This window comes from Scardinius erythrophthalmus, assembly GCF_964197995.2.
Source record: "Scardinius erythrophthalmus genome assembly, chromosome: 1".
Lineage (NCBI taxonomy): Eukaryota > Metazoa > Chordata > Actinopteri > Cypriniformes > Leuciscidae > Scardinius > Scardinius erythrophthalmus.
In genome coordinates, this window is record NC_138221.1 from 51,330,713 (window position 1) to 51,350,520 (window position 19,808).

General features: G+C 39.0%; 2 protein-coding genes across 2 annotated transcripts; both read right to left on the reverse strand.

Annotated features, from left to right (window-relative positions):
- Nucleotides 1-2,100: 2,100 nt before the first annotated feature.
- Nucleotides 2,101-10,803, reverse strand: selenow2b (selenoprotein W, 2b; the record flags this gene model as incomplete). Its single annotated transcript, XM_081374613.1, has 4 exons — nucleotides 2,101-2,898; nucleotides 4,495-4,571; nucleotides 7,893-7,979; nucleotides 10,755-10,803. 4 exons carry the CDS (start codon nucleotides 10,801-10,803, stop codon nucleotides 2,818-2,820), a joined length of 294 nt encoding a protein of 97 aa, XP_081230739.1. The 3' UTR covers nucleotides 2,101-2,817.
- selenow2a (selenoprotein W, 2a) lies at nucleotides 10,228-18,353 on the reverse strand (the record flags this gene model as incomplete). Its single annotated transcript, XM_081374620.1, has 4 exons — nucleotides 10,228-11,504; nucleotides 11,604-11,680; nucleotides 11,779-11,865; nucleotides 18,290-18,353. The coding sequence occupies 4 exons, from the start codon at nucleotides 18,351-18,353 to the stop codon at nucleotides 11,421-11,423; spliced, it is 312 nt and encodes a 103-aa protein (XP_081230746.1). The 3' UTR covers nucleotides 10,228-11,420.
- Nucleotides 18,354-19,808: the final 1,455 nt, after the last annotated feature.

The following is a 19,808-nucleotide window of genomic DNA, read 5'->3' on the forward strand; positions in this document are numbered from 1 at the left end:
ACCCTTTACCACTGCACTCACATTTACATGAGCTTTCAGACACAAACATTCAATTTATATACAATATGAACAACTACAATTAATTTCCAATATTTAAAGACAAAACAATAACTAATGTGACTGACTGTGACACAACATTACCTGAAACATGGAGATGGCGGTAGCCCAGTGGTCAAGGGTCTTGGGCTGCCATTAGAAAGTTTGAGGTTTCAATCCCAAGTGACATAGACTGAGAAAACAGAGCACTTCTGACATCTTCTTGGATCATTCCCACTGTGGCCTCGAGCAAGGCAGGTCGATCCAATACACAGATCCTGCTCCTGGAAAGAGCCACCTTCTTGAGGAGTTTAACTCTAACCCTAATTAAACACATCTCAACCAGCTAATTAAGGTCTTCAAGATAGCTAGAAACTTCCAGGCAGGTTGGAGCAGAACTCTGCAGAAAGGTGGCTCTTCATGAGCAGGATTGGACAGGTCTGTCCCTGCAATTATTATGTTAAAAAATCCTTAAAAGTCCATGGGGAGGAATACACACCTTTATGACAGGTGCTTTCATGCACCTTTTCACTGGAGACCTCAGGTAACGATTACAGTCCACCGACAACACATAAATGATGTAAGCATTCATGTGGCTAGAGACCTTTCAGGAGTACGTGAGTAATTAATGCTCAGTCCTGCAGTTATGAGACCTATTAAAGGATGGAATAAAAGCATCTCCAGAGAAGAGCATCACAGGACCTGTGATTGTGAACAACAGTAACTGAAGCCAAGCACCCTGTTGCATGATTACTGAGCCAGTCTGGAGAGACTCTTCATGGAGCGTGTGTGTGTGTGTGTGTGAATGCTAAAGCAGGTTTTTGTGACTTGTAGTTTAATTTTAGACCCTAAAACAAAAGCTGACGCTTTCTATTCGCCAGTTATTGAACAAAGCTGTTTAGTAGGATAGTAAATATTCGCTCTAGCAATGATTCAGTTCGTTTAAAATTCATAGTTATTTTCAAAAATATACTGACAACAAAAATGTAACTAAACCAACAAATGTTTTATACCATATAGTAAAGTTTTGCCAAAAATCAAAACTGTTTTACATCAACAGGCTCAACATTTGTCTTTTGAATGAGAAATGTATGCATAACATACTGGACATTATTGAAGTAATTCATTAATTGAATTTTCATTGTCAGAAGTATAAGTTTACACTGCTATTCAGTATTCTTTCTCTTGAGAGCATCTCTTCACAATAACAGCAATGTGCGTAAAGTGTTTGTATGATATTATTCCCCAGCGTTCATGCCATACTGCACATATTATATTGAACAGCACATGTGTGTATGTGTAGGTGTGTCTCTTCTGCAGTCTCTGGTGTTTTATGATAAAGATTGACTGTTCTGTGATAACCACACACACACAAACTATCACCGGCTGCTTTAAGGGCGTTGACAGAATTTTCATTTTGAAAATTACAGTGCAGTGTTAGAAACTCCCCTCTCTGAATTTTCCTCACATTATCTTTGCCTTAATAAGCATGTAAGCACCATTACATTTGACACTTTGGTATAATGAATGTTGGTGTCAGGGCCTTATGTGTGTTTTTTCTTACAAAAGCTGAGATGTGTTATATTGACTCTGAACTTAATTATCTTACTTATTTTGTTTTGTTTTGTTTAATTCACAATATTTCATAGTACACTACACAACTGAATCTTGTGAGATGCTTCACTGCAAATGATTGCTAGTAAAAAAAAAGAAAAGAAAAAAATAAATAAATATATATATATATATATATATATATTCGTAAGTATAAGAAATCTTCATTATAAATGGTTCCAACAGTTTCACCTCCTTTTTGTTAATGCATGAACAGAAATATGATAGCAAATATACTGAACAGCAATGAAAAACGCCCTCTACTGCTGGTGAAAAATGTTTACAACCTGAAGGATTTCAATAAAAGAATTTACTGTTGCCCTAATTCAAATGCAATATGATTATATAACGTTTATGAAATTCACTAGCCTAAAGCAAAGTGGTTTAACAAGAGTTATATTTTAGATATATCCAATGTGACAAACCAAAAACAATCCACCAATATTTTCAGAAACTATTTATTTATTTCTACATTACATGGACCACAAAAATCATTTAATAAATCTAAAATGATGAGCCAATTACCTTTGAGCTACACTGTAAAAAATATGTTTTTGATTCTCATAAACTAAACTTAATTTACTGTTTATCCAATGCTAAAAGTTTTTTATTTCTTTATTTTTGAAATAAATAAAGCAAAAAAGCCTATGCAATAAAGAAACAAAATATGAGTTTTACAGTGTTCATTCATCAGTTTCAGTGGGACATTTCCCCCCCAAATAATCAAGCAATCTTACTAACTGCCCTCTACCCCATTTTTGTCTATTTCACTATAATTTATTCTAATAACTTTATCTTTGATATTCTACTCCAATGTAAGTAATATTTTTATTCATGAGATATCATGCATGTCTAGTCTTATTCTTATATCTACATTATTCTGGCTGTCAAAAAAAAAAAAAAAAAAAAAAAAATGGGTTACTCTTCTCTTCACTATCCTCATTATTACTCAACTTCGGTTTATAGTTTTCTGGACTGAAGCCTCATACCATAACTTTTGAACTTTAAGCTACAGCAATCATTTACGTCCAAACAACTAGAGCTATAAAGGAAGACAGTGAAGTGAAGATTTTCAAAACGAATAAACCATTTTCTGCAATGGACCAATAAGATGCTCAAGTGGACCGGACAGAGGATGGGAGCTCATCTCTGCTGAGACGGTAATGAGCATTAGAGGATGATGCACTCTTTACGGTTTCTGGAGATCTTCTCAGGCTTGCCATCCTTAGCCTTAACAATGGCCTCCATAATCTGCAGGAATTGGACAAAGGAAAATTAGGATTAGGATTTAAAAAAAAACCACAACACTTAAATATGTAGACTAACTTAAACGTCTTAAAATCTTTTGATTTATATTTATGATTTATGTTATTTGTAAAACAAATATAAAATTGTGCTGAACTACACATTTCTGGACAAAACTTTATTTAAATAAAGTTAAATAAAGCAGGAAAAGCAGTCACCCATGTTCACCATCAGCCTCATGGAGTTAGTTGAGTGAATGGCTGCAATCTATTGATTTGTTTCACATTTTTGGTGACTATTCGTTCTCATAATTCAGTTTGTGCTATTTCATAAAGTTGTCTTAAAGAAACAAACTTACATTATAAAAATGTAAAAGGATAATCCTACGTTTTTAAGTCATACTCATTACTTTAAATATGCAGATGATACAGCCATTCTTGCTCTGCTTAAGGACAATGACTCTTTTTTGGGCTATCAACGTTCTATAGCACATTTTAGTACGTGGAGTGAGGATAACTTTCTGCACCTCAATATTTCAAAGACTAAGGAACTGAAGCCCAAAAACACAGATTCATGCTTCTAGCATTACCATTAACAGAGAGATAGTTGAAAGGGTGGAGTATTTCAATTATCTCTGCATTACTTTGGATCAAAATTTCAACTCTAGCGGATTACAAGTGCTGTCAACCAAGACTGACAGCTATTCGTAAACTTAGAAACTTGTCTGTTCAGCCTCGTCATCTTCTTCTTTTGTATCGCAGTATTATTGAGCCAGTCCTTATTTATGGTGCCATTTGTTTTTTTCATATGCTAACAGTTACCAACAAGAACACATTCTTAAAGATAACTTATTTAGCAAGTAAAATTATTGGTATCCCTACCCCTAATTTATCAGATATTGTCTCTACATTCATGTTATGAAAGGCACAAAAAATCTTAAACGACGCAGACCACTCACTCTATAAATATTTGATCCCCCTGCCTTCTGGCCGTAGGTATCGATGTAAATATATAGGAAATCAGCCATTGATACATCACTTATGCTCTCTTTGTATTTGTGATGTCAGTGATTATTTTTGATTCTATTATATGTCGATAATGTAACGTGTTTTATGCGTTTGTGTTATGTACGCATCTACAGTGGAAACAAATTTACTCAAGGACTAATAAAAGCAAACTTGAAAATTATTGGCTTCAAAAGGTACTCATCATAAAAATATATATATAAAAAAAAAGGGCTCAGGTGCAGGACAACAAAATAACATTAAATTACCAAAGAAAGATAATGTACGCACACTGAAATTGCAGCCCCAAAAAATTTACTCATCATATAAATGTCATTTAATTCAATAGCACACATCAAGTCAAATGATTCAACGTGTCAAAGGGAAACATCTTGGAACGCTGAATGTTGGAAGGACCTCATAAAAATGATCCCAGAAGGTGCTCTTTAGTTGGGTCTCAATCATAAAAATGAGAGAAAAAAAAAAAGCCAAGGCACTTGCTCTAAAAGATTTTTTTCCTAAATTTTTTGGATGCACTGTGCTTTACAAACTATTACACACATTACAACCAAAGAAAGTAATATTTGCTGATGCTTACATCCTCATTATAAGGGAAACCACCCGTTTCTAGCTTTGAGAAGACCAGATGTTCATTGATCTCGATCTCAAAACTTCCTACAGGGAAAAGGAAAGAGAGTGTCTGTTAATATACTGGCCACAGACAGGTGACACTGTTACTGTCAATTATTAATGGGGAATTTAAGTTTTAAAGAAGAATATTTAGAAGAATATGGGTAACCAAACAGTTGATGGACCCCATTGACCTCCATATGGGGGAAAAAATTACTATGGAAGTCAGTGGGGTCCGATCCTCTGTTTTGTGACCCATATTCTTTCAAATATATTTAGTCCAGTCATTTTAAGCCAAAATCAGGGTCAACCTTGAACAAATTGCAACAGAAGCAAACTCAACAGATTTTGTATCCTCAATATGTCCTGAATAAGGGAAAAAAGCCCCGAAGAATTCTATTAGGGGAAAGTTTTGAAAAAGACCCAAATATAGCCTATTCATTCTTTTTCTCACGTGAATATAGGGTAAAAATTTTAACCTTTAGATATCACCATGAAAACTGCTGAGTTGATTACTTGTATCAAGACAAACAAAAAATGTATTACAAGTTTTTTTAAATGGTTTGTTAACATGGACAAAGGGTGCATAATCTAATTATGTATGTGCTAATTTGCATAAATACCACAACAGATCTAAACATTGGGTCTAGCCAGGTGAAAATGTGTTGTTGAATCTTGTTGACACATAATAGTAAAATACTTGATGTTAAGGTCTGAATGGAACCCATTTAGGCTACCCATGAGAATTAATACATAGAGGCAGGAAGAAGTACTTTAGAAACCAGCCTTTATTCATTTTTAAGAGATTGGGTTTGGGGCTGGGTCCGTGGGACTGTTTCTGGGGGACGAGTCTGAGGGAAGAACAGGAGACAATGGTAAGAAGAATGCAGAAGACAAAAGGTAGGCAGGTAGGCAAAATAAAAAAGTGAATCCCCAGAAACAGTCCCACGGACCCAGCCCCAAACCCCATCTCTGCAATAATAATGAATAAAGGCTGGTTTCTAAAGTACTTCTTCCTGCCTCCAGTGTTCGAATTGAGGGGGGGCTGGGGGGGTCCGGGACCCCCCATAAGCATCAAGGGACCCCCGTAAGGCCCAAAAAATTTACCTTGGGGGGTCCCCTGGTTTTTCATTAAAACTACTAGAAACATAATTTATTAGGTAATATATATATATATATATATATATATATATATATATATATATATATATATATATATATATTTTTATCAAAGTATTGCGCTGCCGCTGCATTAGAAAGTAATTCAAATTAGATTTGCGTCTGAAAAGACGCTCAAGTGCGCCACACGCTGTTTTCTGAAGGAATTTACAGACTGTTGAATTTATAAACAGATACATTTTATTTATCGTGCCATTTATACGCCAAAAATAGTTGTTGTTTTTTTTGCGTGTAAATGATACGCACTGCAAACCCCTTGGGTAGGATTAGGGGTGTGGAGTCCGTGTGTATTACACGCCATAAAGTGCATATCATATGCACGCAAAAACTATTTTTGGAGAATAAATGGTACGAGAAATAAATTTCGTGCTATAAATAAGCACTTTCATGAGAGTCTGGCAGAGTGGATCCTCATTTTCACCTCACGATGACGGTAAGATAATATTAATATTTCTTTCTTTTATGATTGTTTGGTAATTTACTGATCTGAATAGAATTTCGACTTTAACGCTTGTCCGGGACACGTGCGTGTGTTTTTTAAGGGACAAGTGAAAGAGAATTGTACTTGCCCAACCGAACAAATGCCCTGATTAAAACAATTTTCAATATAAAAATAAAATAAAATAAGAAATAACGTACTTGGTTACTAACGTAACCTCAGTTCCCTGAGAGTAAGGAAAGAGTATAGAGAGTAAAAATTAGGGAAAGAAATGCCCTTTATAACGATAAAAAAAAAAATAAAATTCTGATAAGTGTTTTTCAACAGTGATGTAATGAAACATTGACAATTTAAGTTTGAAGGGAGTAAAGCCTCTGTTTAGGCTGGAAATGTAATTTTGACAAAAGAAGAACTTTTATTTTAAATAAATCTTAATTTTAAATCAGCCTACTTAAGTGTGATATTTTATCATATTATCATGCTTAACACTGAGAATTTGAATAATTGAAATGTGATGATCAGATGCAGATATCTAAATCAGAGAATATCATATAGGTTCGGGAGGTTGGCGGGTGGATTATTTATTTTTAACAGCAGATTCGGCGGACTCAAAGTGCACCAGATTAATGAATTTATCTTTAAAATGTACAAAATTTTCTTCCGGGGGGCATGCCCCCGGACCCCCCTAGAGGTACCGAGCTCAACCCGCAAAAATACTGTGCGAAACACAGTAGGCTATATGATATGGTCTACGAAAAATACACATTTAATTATCTTATTAAAATACATGATCGGGATATTAGCACCTACGCCTCGTTTTGAGCCAGGAAAAACCCGGATTATTACATATATTTTGGGTGGAAAAAAGTCTTTGTTCATCAATTATGCACAGAGTTAATGATCAGCTGAAAAAACATGTTCTGAAACACTAAAAGTTAAGTAAATGAAATTATAGTATTATATGAAATAAATAAATGAAAATATGTATATTATTACGTTTTTTTGTTTTTTTTTGGGGGGGGGGGACCCCCCAAGAGCTTTGACACAATTCGAACACTCTATGTATTAATGTTCATGGGTAGCCTAAATGGGTTCCATTCAGACCTTAACATCAAGTATTTTACTATTATGTGTCAACAAGATTCAACAACACATTTTCACCTGGCTAGACCCAATGTTTAGATCTGTTGTGGTATTTATGCAAATTAGCACATACATAATTAGATTATGCACCCTTTGTCCATGTTAACAAACCATTTAAAAAAACTTGTAATACATTTTTTGTTTGTCTTGATGCAAGTAATCAACTCAGTAATTTTCATGGTGATATCTAAAGGCTAAATTTTTTACCCTATATTCACGTAAGAAAAAGAATGAATAGGCTATTTGGGTCTTTTTCGAAACTTTCCCCTTATGGGATTCTTCAGGGCTTTTTTTTCTTTACTCAGGACATATTGAGGATACAAAATCAGTTGAGTTTGCTTCTGTTGCAATTTGTTCAACCTTTTTTCATAAAATGACTGGACTAATTATTTTGTGCTAAGCAGAAGAAAGAGATTCATGCAGGTTTGGAACAACTTCAGGGTGAGAAAATGATATAATTTTCATTTTTGGGTGAAATATCCCTTTAAGTAAGCTAAACGTATTTAGCTTAAAAGAGAATTGGAGTTGAAAACAAGTTTGTAAAACACACGGACTAGTGGAAAATAATTATGAGTAGGATATCAGAAGGACACAGTGTACTCGACCTCTCCTGCCCACGAAGCCAGACACCTCCGCATCAGGAAACTTCGCGTTGATGTCTCGCTTCAGCTCCAGGAAGCGAGGCGCGTAGCCTCATCCACCGCTGGTGGGGTAGAGAACAGTTATCAGTATTCTTTATTTCGTTCAAAATATGCGCAGTCATTTCTGCCAGTGTAACCAGTTTCAGTTACCACACACGATCACTTAAACCGGTTTTCCACACCAGCGGTGTCAATCAACGTTCATCCCTCCCTCCCTTTCTCCCTTTAACCGGTCCACAAAACGTCTGAACGATTCTTTAACGGTCCGAGTGAACAACTCAATGACTCATTGTCCATGGTGTAAATTCATTTTAAGCAATGTTTAATGTAAATACAAATTATATTTAGGTTTTAACACCAGTGGTTCTCAACTCCAGTCCTCGGGACCCACTGCTCTGCACATTTTGTATGTCTCCCTTATTTAACACACCTGAACCAGATCATCAGCTCGTTAGCAGAGACTCCATGAACTGATTTGAGTGTGTCAGATAAGAGAGTATACAAAATGTGCAGAGCAGCGGGTCCCGAGGACTGGAGTTGAGAACCACATGAATCATGGCTGCGACAAACTGGAACACAAGAACAATAAACACGATAATTAATGATGACTTTATTTGAACATTTTGGAGCGTCTATAATAAACCGCGCAGGGGATTGACCACGCGATGAGGTAAACAATCGCTGGATCGGCTTTTTTGAACCGATTCTTTAACGAACGGTTCAAAAGAACTACCTGGAGGTTAATGACGGCTACCTGGTTGTTCGAGGAGACCGAAAACAACACTGCACACCTCCCCTCTGACACTTTGCGTCAGGACGGTCGGCCACACCCTGCTCACCTCCACCTGTTTGACACGCCTACAGTTTCCAAACTGCTCATCACCTTTCAAAACGTGAACTGGTGCATTCCTTATTATATATTTATTTGTTGAGTACCCTACGGAGGTTAAAAACCCTTAAATACTACTGAAAAACAAACAAACAAACAAACAAAAAAAAAAAACAGCAACGAAAACGTCTATAATAAACCACGCTAGGGATGTCATGGACCACGCGATGAGGTAAACAATCGCTGGATCGGCTTTTTTGAACCGATTCTTTAACAAACGGTTCAAAAGAACCGATTCGCGGTAAATATTCGTAGGCTACTTCTCAGACGCGTTCGATAGCCTACGCCACATCTGCTTCAAAGTGCGTGATTGATAACCATATATATATATATATATATATATATATATATATATATATATATTGATAACCAAATATGTGGTACGCAGCTAAGTAGATTTTTAAGACAGGGCCAACTTGTCAAACAAAACACATACCATGTATTCGCATTGAAATAAGCTGGTTCGGATTTAAAATCATATTAGTGTACTACTTTAAAGACACGTAGGCTACATCCAGAGTGTAAATGAGCTTACCAGTATTCGACTTTTATCTTCAGCACCATGATTCTTGTCTTTAGATTCTGACCTGTGGAGGTTAATGACGGCTACCTGGTTGTTCGAGGAGACCGAAAACAACACTGCACACCTCCCTCCTGGACACTCTGCGTCAGGACGGTCGGCCACACCCTGTGCACCTCCACCTGTTTGACACGCCTACAGTTTCCAAACTGATCATCACCTTTCAAAACGTGAACTGGTGCATTCCTTATTATATATTTATTTGTTGAGTACACTAAAACACTTAAATACTGCTAAAAAACAACAACAAAAACATCGTAAACCATAACCGGGTTTACAGACTGTGAAACTAGTTTTAAGCCAGCGTTCTTCTGGTGGTTTACATTTAAATTTAATATGTATTTTGATTAGTACTGTCAAATCGATTAATCGCATCTAACATAAAAGTTTGTGTATAGATGTGTATATAAATATTATGTATATAATGTATATTATATGTGTGTGCGTGTCTGTGTACACACACACATGCATGATAGATGTTTACACATTTTGTACACAAGACTGTCGTGTCTTGTAAACAGTAATATATTGATTGTTTGATAGAGAAGTGGTTTATAGATTGCTTAAGATGTTTCATGTTCTGTGGGATTTCACCAGTGACTGCAGTAAGTATGCTATAAATCGTGTAAAAATGTTATATATATATATATATATATATATATATATATATATATATATATATATAATATACACACATTTTATAAATACAAACTTATGTTAAATGCAATTAATCGATTTGACAGCACTAGTTTTGATATACAAGTTATATATATATAACTTTATCGTCATGTATTTTTTTAAATAACTTCAAACCAGAATTCACAAAAATGTATCAATCCACCTGTTTTATTTAATGTAAAAAACAAAAACAAAAAAACAAGCAGCTAAACATCACAATCCTCTCAACCACAAACAGAAACTCCCACCCCACAGCACTACATTGAATTAGATTTGATCGACCACCTTAATCAAAGACAGAAAAACTACCAACTCCTGAATGTAATTTCCTATTGCAGTTTATTAAAATTAACAATATTACTATATTACCATGCTGTGTCATAAACATCTTCAGGTCATATACATGCCCTTAAACAGCTACTTGGTTTAATTTAAAGATAATGAATTCTATAACACTACATCGATAATAATAGAAAAACAACTACTGCACAAAATGCTTGCAAGAGGCAATCACCTGAGCTTTGACACCAATAAAAATTGGTCTAATATACACCCTACAGTATTTTAAAGAAACATTTCAAGTACTCACCAATATTAAATTAATTTATGATCGCTTCATGCTGATTATAGGTTGGTGGACATAAAGAGACACTTGAAAAATGACAATTTATGCACTCACACTCCCAAGCTTTAGGCGTTTCCTTCTTACAGCAGTTGTTTGAGTACATTAGTTTATCATTACATAAAAAATAATAAAGAAAGCAGATGAACAGTGACTCCAGTAGGCAATGTGGCTTTAACAAAAAAAAAAAAAAAAAAAAAAAGGGATAGTTCACTCAAATTGTTTGTCATAATTTGTCCAATTTATTTTTCTAAACGTTCCTTTCTTCTGCTGAACACAACTATGGATGTCGATGGGGTCTGGTAACCAACATTCTTTAAATATCTTCTTTTGTTTTCAAGAGAAGAAAGAAACTCAAACAGGTTTGGAACAACATGAAGGGGAGTAAATGACAGAATTAAAATTTTTTGGGTGAACTATCCCTTTAACCCTTCCATTGGCCTCCTCCTCACCGTTCCCCCGTCTCACTCCTCCTGCTCAAAGGAAGCACAGACTGCAGGCCTCATACCGTAACTTCTCACTTTAGAGTTACGATAATCATTTACGTCCAGCAACCAGACAGGAGGAGTGAAGAGAAGGGGACATTTAAGGATCTCGCTCTCTCTAGATGCTTATACTTTGCTTTTTAAAACAGAACCGTTCAAAATCGTGACATATTAGACTTCTTTGAGGAGTGATTCAGGTGTCTTGAGAGCCGAAATGGAAGGGTTAAGAGGTGAAACATTAGAGGATGACACAAGGAGGCTGGCTCTTGGTGATCTTCTCCACCGGCTGGCCATCGTAGGCTCTTTGGATAGCATTCATAATCTTGTGGATGACACAAAGGAGAGATGTAAGCACACATATGGAAAAACCATTAACATTTTACGGTTGAAAAGCCTGTCCAGTGGCGAGATATTTACTCACATCATCCTCATAGGGGAAGCCACTGGTTTCCATCTTTGAGAAAATCAGTTTTCCATTGATCTCAATCTCAAAGCTTCCTGCAAAAGAGAAACAGAAGGGCTGATGAGGTTTGCTGAAAATAATTTTTTGCATGAATGGAAATCACTGCATGCATGGTCATAAATCTGCAACATACCTTGCCGTCCGACGAAGCCACTCACATCCGCATCAGTGAACTCAGCAGTGACGACCCGCTTGAGCTCCTGATAGCGGGGCTCGTACCCTCATCCACCACTGCAACACAAAAGAGTGAAGAGGAGACGTAATCTGACTGGAATAAAGCTTCTCAAAATACATTTGATTGCAGGCAAACTGACTATGCATGGAAACTAGTGTAAGAGATTTTGTCTGACAACAGAGAAAAAAAAAAGAGTCCGAGTCGGAATACCATAACTATCACTGTGATCACTCACTGGAGATGGTAATCGAGCTCATACACCTTACTAGAAAGTTGCACGTAACTTTACTCATAGTTTAGTTATTGTGCATCATATCTCTGTGTTGTCAACCATATAAAATGTACTTCATACTTCCGCTCAATTTCATTTCGCTTCTGTACTCAGTTTGAGATAGAGTCATAGCTTTCCGTTTTCCTCCGGCCTGAAAACAGCCGGCCAATCAACGAACAGAGGGCGGGCTGAGAGCCGTGACGTAGACGCTGATTGTACCGTGGATGCGTAGATTTACTTCACATAATCTGCTAAAGTCGTTCACAGCCATGTTCACTCCGGTATTTCGCTCGATGGTTTTTGTTTTCGCATCATACATGTGTTTACAGTGGAAGTTAGATGCGGCTGAGCATGCGCATGACACACGCCATAACCAAACGTTATGTGATTGGCTTACGGGTAACCAATGATTTTAAACTTCAGACAAGCGACCCCCCGCGAGAGAGAAAACACTTCTCTATTATGCCATTCCAGACTCTGTCTACGAAGCAAAGCGGAGTAGCAGAGTTTGGTATTACCAGGCTACATTAGTTTATTTAAGCTCATGTATTTCCATATCAATAATTAAAGTTACTCTAAAATGTAACTGAGAAAATATAGTTTTTGTTCCGAGTCACTTGAGATTCTGGATGGGCGTCCATTAATCTGTGCAGTCTTAAAACCTCTTTCCTAAACGATTTATAGCATACTTACTGCAGTCACTCTGGTGAAATCCCACAAAACATGAAACATCTTAAGCGATCTATAAACCACTTCTCTATCAAACAATCAATACATTACTGTTTACAAGACACGACAGGCATTTTGGAGAACAGCCTGTGTTAAAATATGATGCAGTGCATAACATTTAGCTATAAACTAGTGATGTGATGGTGCGTTCAAGTCCTGTGAAGTTCATACTTACGAGTAAGTCATGTTTATGATGGCAGGTACGGTCAAGTCACTTGCGTTGGAGCAAGATGGCAGTGTACTTTTTCTTAATTACACAAAAATACAGCAAGGTTCTTAAAGGCCCCCTGAAATTTACGTTTTTTAGCGTTAAATATGAATATGTTAGCCTTAAGGTTATGAATAAGCTGCTGTGTTCCAAAACAATGACAAGCTTCTCATCACATCTTCTGTCCAATCAAACGCTCTCTAGAATCTAAAGCGTACCGCCCCCTAAGCTATAAATGCCACCTGGCCAAAGCGACTGTGCGTTGACACGTCATGGAGCAATATGGGTTTTTGTCACGGTCGATATTGTCCTCAACACTTTTTGAAACCTCTTGAGGCACGGATGTACCTAATACGAACAAATAAAACATCTCCAGTTAACTAGAAGGGTAATCATTTAGTTCGTTGGTTAAATAAGAGGCGTTCTAGCGCTGAAATGTGTTTTTTACAAGCGTGCCGCACAAGTCCTGAAAAGTGAAGCCAAAACGTCTCGATCGCCCCCCCCGGTGACTGGTCCTAGTATAGGTCATAAACCCCGCCTCCCCGTTTTATTCAACGGGACGTGAGACCAACTAACCAATTAAATGACACTTCAAATATTTTTTTTCTCAAGGTGGTTTCTTTCATTTGCTGTCATTTATCACGCTGATGTAAGTTCAGTGTCTGTTTTTAAAATAAGTTTGTTTTTAGTTAGTTACGCGATGCTATAAAACGGTGGTGTAACGTCATGATTGACAGCTGTGATTGACTACTAGCGAAGTAGTCACTGAAACACCAAGACTTTTTTTTCGGGATCTTCGGAGGACTGAGGAGATTGTATTTACTTTAATTTAACAAGCCTCTTGTCGTACTGCAATAAATTTTTAAAAAAGTGCACTCAAGGAGAGTGCATTCTGCGGAGCGTTGATTTCACGGCTTTACTTCCTGCTCACTACTGCGCAGGTCTGGTCCCGAGATCGCTACTGCGCAGACTCAAGTCCCAAGATGTCAGCGCCATATCGGGACACTGGCGGCTTCAGTTCTCACCAATGGAAGAGAGCGAAGGGGAGTCGTCCATCTTTTTTAACAGTCTATGGTTTTTTAAATCAAGCTGTTGAGCTCATTGCCGCTGGTTATCAGTGGTGCGGATATAGTGTTCTCTTGTGGCTCTACCTCCTCTCCCCAACACACCTGTCCCACCCACTTTTTAAAACAAAATTACGCCACTGGTTGGAGAAGTGTGTTCGGCTGCTCGAGTTTTATTCCGTTTTCCAACTGTACGTTGGTTAAGAATAAAATTTTTAGAATGTATTCACACCTCTACTATTGAATCCAATCAGAGAATGTCTAATAAGGCGAGAAGTTTCACTCTCAGTAAACTTCCGGCTTCTGAACTGGTTGCTGTTCCACTCTGATTCCATATGAGGGCGCTCACAGGACGAGTGCAGAATGAATGGAGGTCTATGGCGCTATACCCCTCAAAATCCACTTTTCTCAGGATATAATTTTTGTCTAGTAATTTGAATGTTGTATTCAAAAGGAGATGCAAAGAAATTACACACTGCTGGGTGTTAGATTTGTTAGAGTCATTTGCTTTAAAAAGGTATTTTAAAGTGTCAATGACGTCATACACATCATACAACCAGAGATACTGCTTTACGGCAATCCTTCAGTCACTTTGGTGCTTTCGCGCTCTGCACTTTCTTTTCTCTCGAGGCATCGACAACACAGCTGACACAGGTAAATACACGTGCTAGAAGAGTTTTTGTTTTGTTTGTTTCTTGTCCCGCTTCGGATGCCACGATGCCATCAAGCGGTATCTCTGATCGTAATCAGTCCTTCACTGACCAATCAGCGTTCATTAGCAGAATGCTAGCGTGTTATGGGAAACAACAACTCAACCTGTAAGAAATCGAAAGGACATAAGTACTCATTCATTCAACTTCCGACCAATAACCCATGTTGAACTTGCAAAACCTACAATCAAATCTGAGAATTCTCAACGGCAATCGAGTGAAAGAGACAAATTTAGCCGTCTAGCCCCATAGACTCCCATTCATTTTGCCCTCAGGGGCGATCGACCGCAGTGAAACTCTGGTGGAACTACAACCAAAATTTGGTGCAATAGGACTTAAAAGGGAGTGGGCAGGCTCTCCGTAGATGGGCTCTGATCCAATGTATCATCAATGCTCGGATTCGCTTCCATGGTGTTGTCAAGTACGACTTGCAGTCTGTGAGGTAAACTAAACGCTATTGGCTATTTGAAAACGGGGAGGGGGCATTCAATATGTCCCTCCTTAGCTTCCTATTCCAGTGGAAAAGCATCATACAAAGTGTTCCAATGCACTTCAGTAGGCCTTTAAAATCAGGTGTCCTTTTTGTTTTTAATTAATTTATGAAGCCACTGCAAACTTTATCGTTACATGTTATTTTATATTATAATCCCATCATATTCTGTGCAGGCAATTAGCTTACTTCGCTGTAAATAGAAAAGCCTGACAATATCACTGCTAAATACCTTTAAGTATTGTGGTATTCATTCTGACATATGACACTAGCACGACACCAACTCGTAAAGATCGGGCTTAAAGAAACTCCCGAGCTTCCCACTCATATTTACGACATAGTGGTGGCGTTCAACTCGTAAATGCGATCTTTACAAGATGGCTTGGATGCACCATAACATATGACACCGACCAAAGCTTCAAAGCAAGTATCGAGTTCGCATTTCGCAGCGCAATTTCTCAAAGCTTCGGAGCGTGTATTGTTTTCAGAGAAACATGTGATTAACGAAAAACTAAGCCTCACTTTCTTTCCAGTCACGTGAAGATGTATGTATATGTAGGTGTATATGTATATGTACGTATATACTCATATACTTTCTCATGCTCATATATTCTGCCATATAAACAGTGTAAAAACATTAAATAATTAGAGCACCCGACCCTTTACTTGCATCAAACAACTTTGTTAGTATTATTTAGTTTATTGCCAGTCTTTAAAATGGGAATTATATTATCAGAAACCGGAATATTTAGCATTATCAGGCTTTTATTTGTGCTTAATGGATAAAACAACGGAGATGCGCTCCTCCTGGCTGCTCAATTTCTTCTCTTTAGTGTTGATATGGCATCTAATAAATACACTAAGTTTCGTCATGCTAGCACGTCATGCTAGTGGAAGTATTTAAACTTACAAACTTATACTTATAACTTACTTAAACTTATAGTGTTACAACTACCCCGCGTTAGGTTGTGCCCCGCTCTCCCCTATCCCTAGGGGTACACAAGGTGACAGAAGGGAGTACGTGAACAAAATGCTGAGTTCATTGTGTTAATTTAATTCTACCCCACCTTAAAATAACATTAAAACTGAGCATGTATTTCTAGCAGGTAAAATGCTGTAAATACACGACATTCAATCAAATTACATCTTTTGCAGTCAAAACTGACTGCATTCACTCAACAATGCTGCCTTGGCTAATCGCGCTATAGCCTACTGCCGTTCTCGACCATGTAGCCTACCTTTGTAAAATTGGGAATTTAACATTTAGTTAGCCTAGAAATCTAGACGCACCCTAGCGGCAGCAAAATGTATTTCGCAGCCAGGGCAGTCTAGCAACTCTCAATAAACCTTCTCGCTGCAAAAACCCAGATTGGGTCAGGCCAATCACGTTGTGTATAGAGTAGGCGGGGGCGGGCTTAACATACACGACAGAGTTGCGACGGTTACCTGGCTGCGGCTACTTGAAAACAAAGAATGGCGGCTGCTGATGGAGAACAACGGTCTTTCGAATCGGCTTTGGCCGCGACTCTGGAGGACTTGGAGTTAAGTTTTTCTTTGAGAAAAGAGCAAAGAACGGCACTTAAGTCATTCTTAAAAAAAGGAAGATGTGTTCGTCGTTTTGCCAGCCAGATATGGCAAAAGTTGAATCTATCAACTAAGCTCCGCTGTTGGGAAAACGCTCTGGTTGGTTGAAGCGCTGTCCTATTGCGTGCAGAGGGAATTTGAAAGACAGCCGTTTATCCCGCCCCTCGGATTGAGCCGTGACTATGGTGAGTTTCCAGACCTAACATCTTGATGTAGGTCTGGCTTGCCAGGCTAGCATTTAGTAGCATGACGAACAAATATAGACACAGACCGTGCATAGAGATCGATTTAAGATTCAAACTCTCTTCGATACAAAAACATACCCTGTGTTAGTTCCTGGCTTTAATGTTGATCACATTAATCGAATATCCACACGACTGCAAATGTGAAATTGATTTTATACAACAGTTCAACAAACGAAAGGTACTAATATTAAGTGATGTTAATTTGAAACAGTATTGTGAGTATTTTTTTAAACAAAATAATAGCGCCATGAAAGCCACAGCAGAACACCAGTGTTTGTGAATGAATCTGCGGCTTTGAACAAATCTTGAGAGTCAATGCTTAAATGATTCATTCATAATTACAGCCACTTGTTTCGTTACTAAATGAATAAATGACTCGATGACTCACTCATAAAGACCTCTTGCCACCTAGTGGTAGTTTTAATTTAATATTTAAAAGCATCACTTCATTCCCTTTCAAGGGAACTCGCGATGCATCAATGAAGCTTTGGGAACGTCTCCGTGTGATTACGTCTGAAGCACGTATATGGTCCAATGGAAAGAATGAGCATCACAGCGGGTGACGTCATGATCAGAAAAGGATAAAAGCACATTCGGTGCAACCGGCGCTAGCTTTTGTGCCTCAGCAAAGTGCTCTGTGTCAAACTGTCTGTATTTATTGTTTGTCTGTCACTGATATATATTATGGCAAAACAACAATTCAATTATATACGATCTTTGTGTAGTTTGTTTGGGAGTGGAGCATGCTATGTCAGCCTTCGAGGGGGCTGACTGTCAGCATTATGAGCATCTCCCGCTCCGCATGCTCTGCTCTCGCCTGTCCATGTTCAATGAGAGTGGTCAGGCTCGCGAACCTCGGGGTGCAGGACCCGCTGTTGCCAAAGCAGCACGGAGAATGCATCCTGTTCCAAAAAAGGATGGGGGGGGTTGCGTCCCATTTTAGATCTTCGTCTGTTGAATCGTGCAGTCATGAAACTCAAGTTCAAGATGCTCACACTCAAACAGATTGTGACCCAAATCAGACCTGAGGACTGGTTTGTCACGATAGATTTAAAAGACACTTACTTCCATGTCTCCATCCTCCCTCAACACAGGAAGTTCCTGATGTTTTCTTTCGGGAGGATAAAATACCAATATCGTGTGCTTCCATTCGGTCTAGCTCTATCACCCCACACGTTCACGAAGTGCGTAGATGCAGTTCTGGCCCCACTCAGGTTGCAGGGCATACGCATTCTGAACTACATCGACGACTGACTGATTCTGGTGGAATCAGAGCAGTTAGCGGTTCGGTATCGAGATATCATCCTCGCTCACATGAAGAAATTGGGGTTGAGACTCAATGCCAAGAAGAGTGTGCTTTCTCCACAAGAGAAGAACCACTTTCGGTATGGGATTCAGTCAAGATGTGAGCCACTCTATCGCCCGTTCGTGTAGCTGCTATCCTCACAGCCACAAAAGAGTTGAAGCTAGGCCAGTCACGCACTGTGAAACAGTTCGAGAAACTGTTGGGCCTCATGGCAGCAGCGTCCAATATGATACCCTTTGGCCTACTGTACATGAGACCCTTTCAGTGGTGGCTCAGAACCAGAGGGTTCTCCCCGAGGGGAAACCCACTCCGTACGATCAAGATCACGCACCTTGGTTATATGGAGGAAACACTGGTTCCTATCCCAGGGCCCGGTGTTGGAGCTCTTTGCCATCGAGTTGCTATCTCGACAGATGCTTCCCTCACCGGCTGGGGAGCGGTAATGGAAGGCCGCTCAGCCCAGGGTCTGTGGAGGAGTCATCATCTTTCTTGGCACATAAAATGCCTGGAGATGATGGCAGTCTTCAATGCGTTGAGACATTTCCTCCCAGACCTAAGGGGTCATCATGTGCTTGTCCGTACAGACAACACATCGGTGGTCTCTTACATAAATCGTCAGGGGGGTCTGCGTTCGCGTCCACTCTGCAAACTGGCACACCAGATCCTCCTGTGATCCCTAGGGAAGATATTTTCCCTGAGGGCAGTGTATATCCCAGGGCACCAGAATATAGGAGCAGACACCCTGTCGAGGCAGGGGCTGAGGCCAGGGGATTGGAGACTCCACCCCGAGGTGGTGGAGCAGATATGGGAATTCTACGGCCAAGCAGAAGTGGATCTGTTTGCATCTCAGTACACAATGCACTATGGTTCTCCCTCATTCACCCAGCCCCTCTGGGGCTGGACGCTATGGTGCAGAAGTTGCAGAGGCTACGTCTGTAGGCTTTTGTCCCTGTTGCTCTGCTCCCAGGAGTTCTGGAGAAAGTCCGCCAGGACGGAATAAGTCTACTGCCAGTAGCACCATGCTGGCCGAGTCGAATTTGGTTTGCGGACCTAGTTCATCTCCTCGACGGCCCTCCCTTGGAGATCCCGATCAGGAGAGACCTTCTGTCTCAGGCAGGGGGCACAATATTTCACCCTCGACCAGAGATTTGGAAACTATGGGTTTGGCTTCTGAGGGGGCCCAACTTATAGAGCAGTGATCTCAAACTCAATTCCTGGAGGGCCACAACTCTGCACAGTTTTGCGCCAACCCTAATCAAACACACCTGATCCAGCTAATCAAGGTCTTCAGGATTACTAGAAACTTCCTTGCAGGTGTGAGTTAGAGCTGGTTGGAGCTAAACTGTGCAGAGCTGTGGCCCTCCAGGAATTGAGTTTGAGA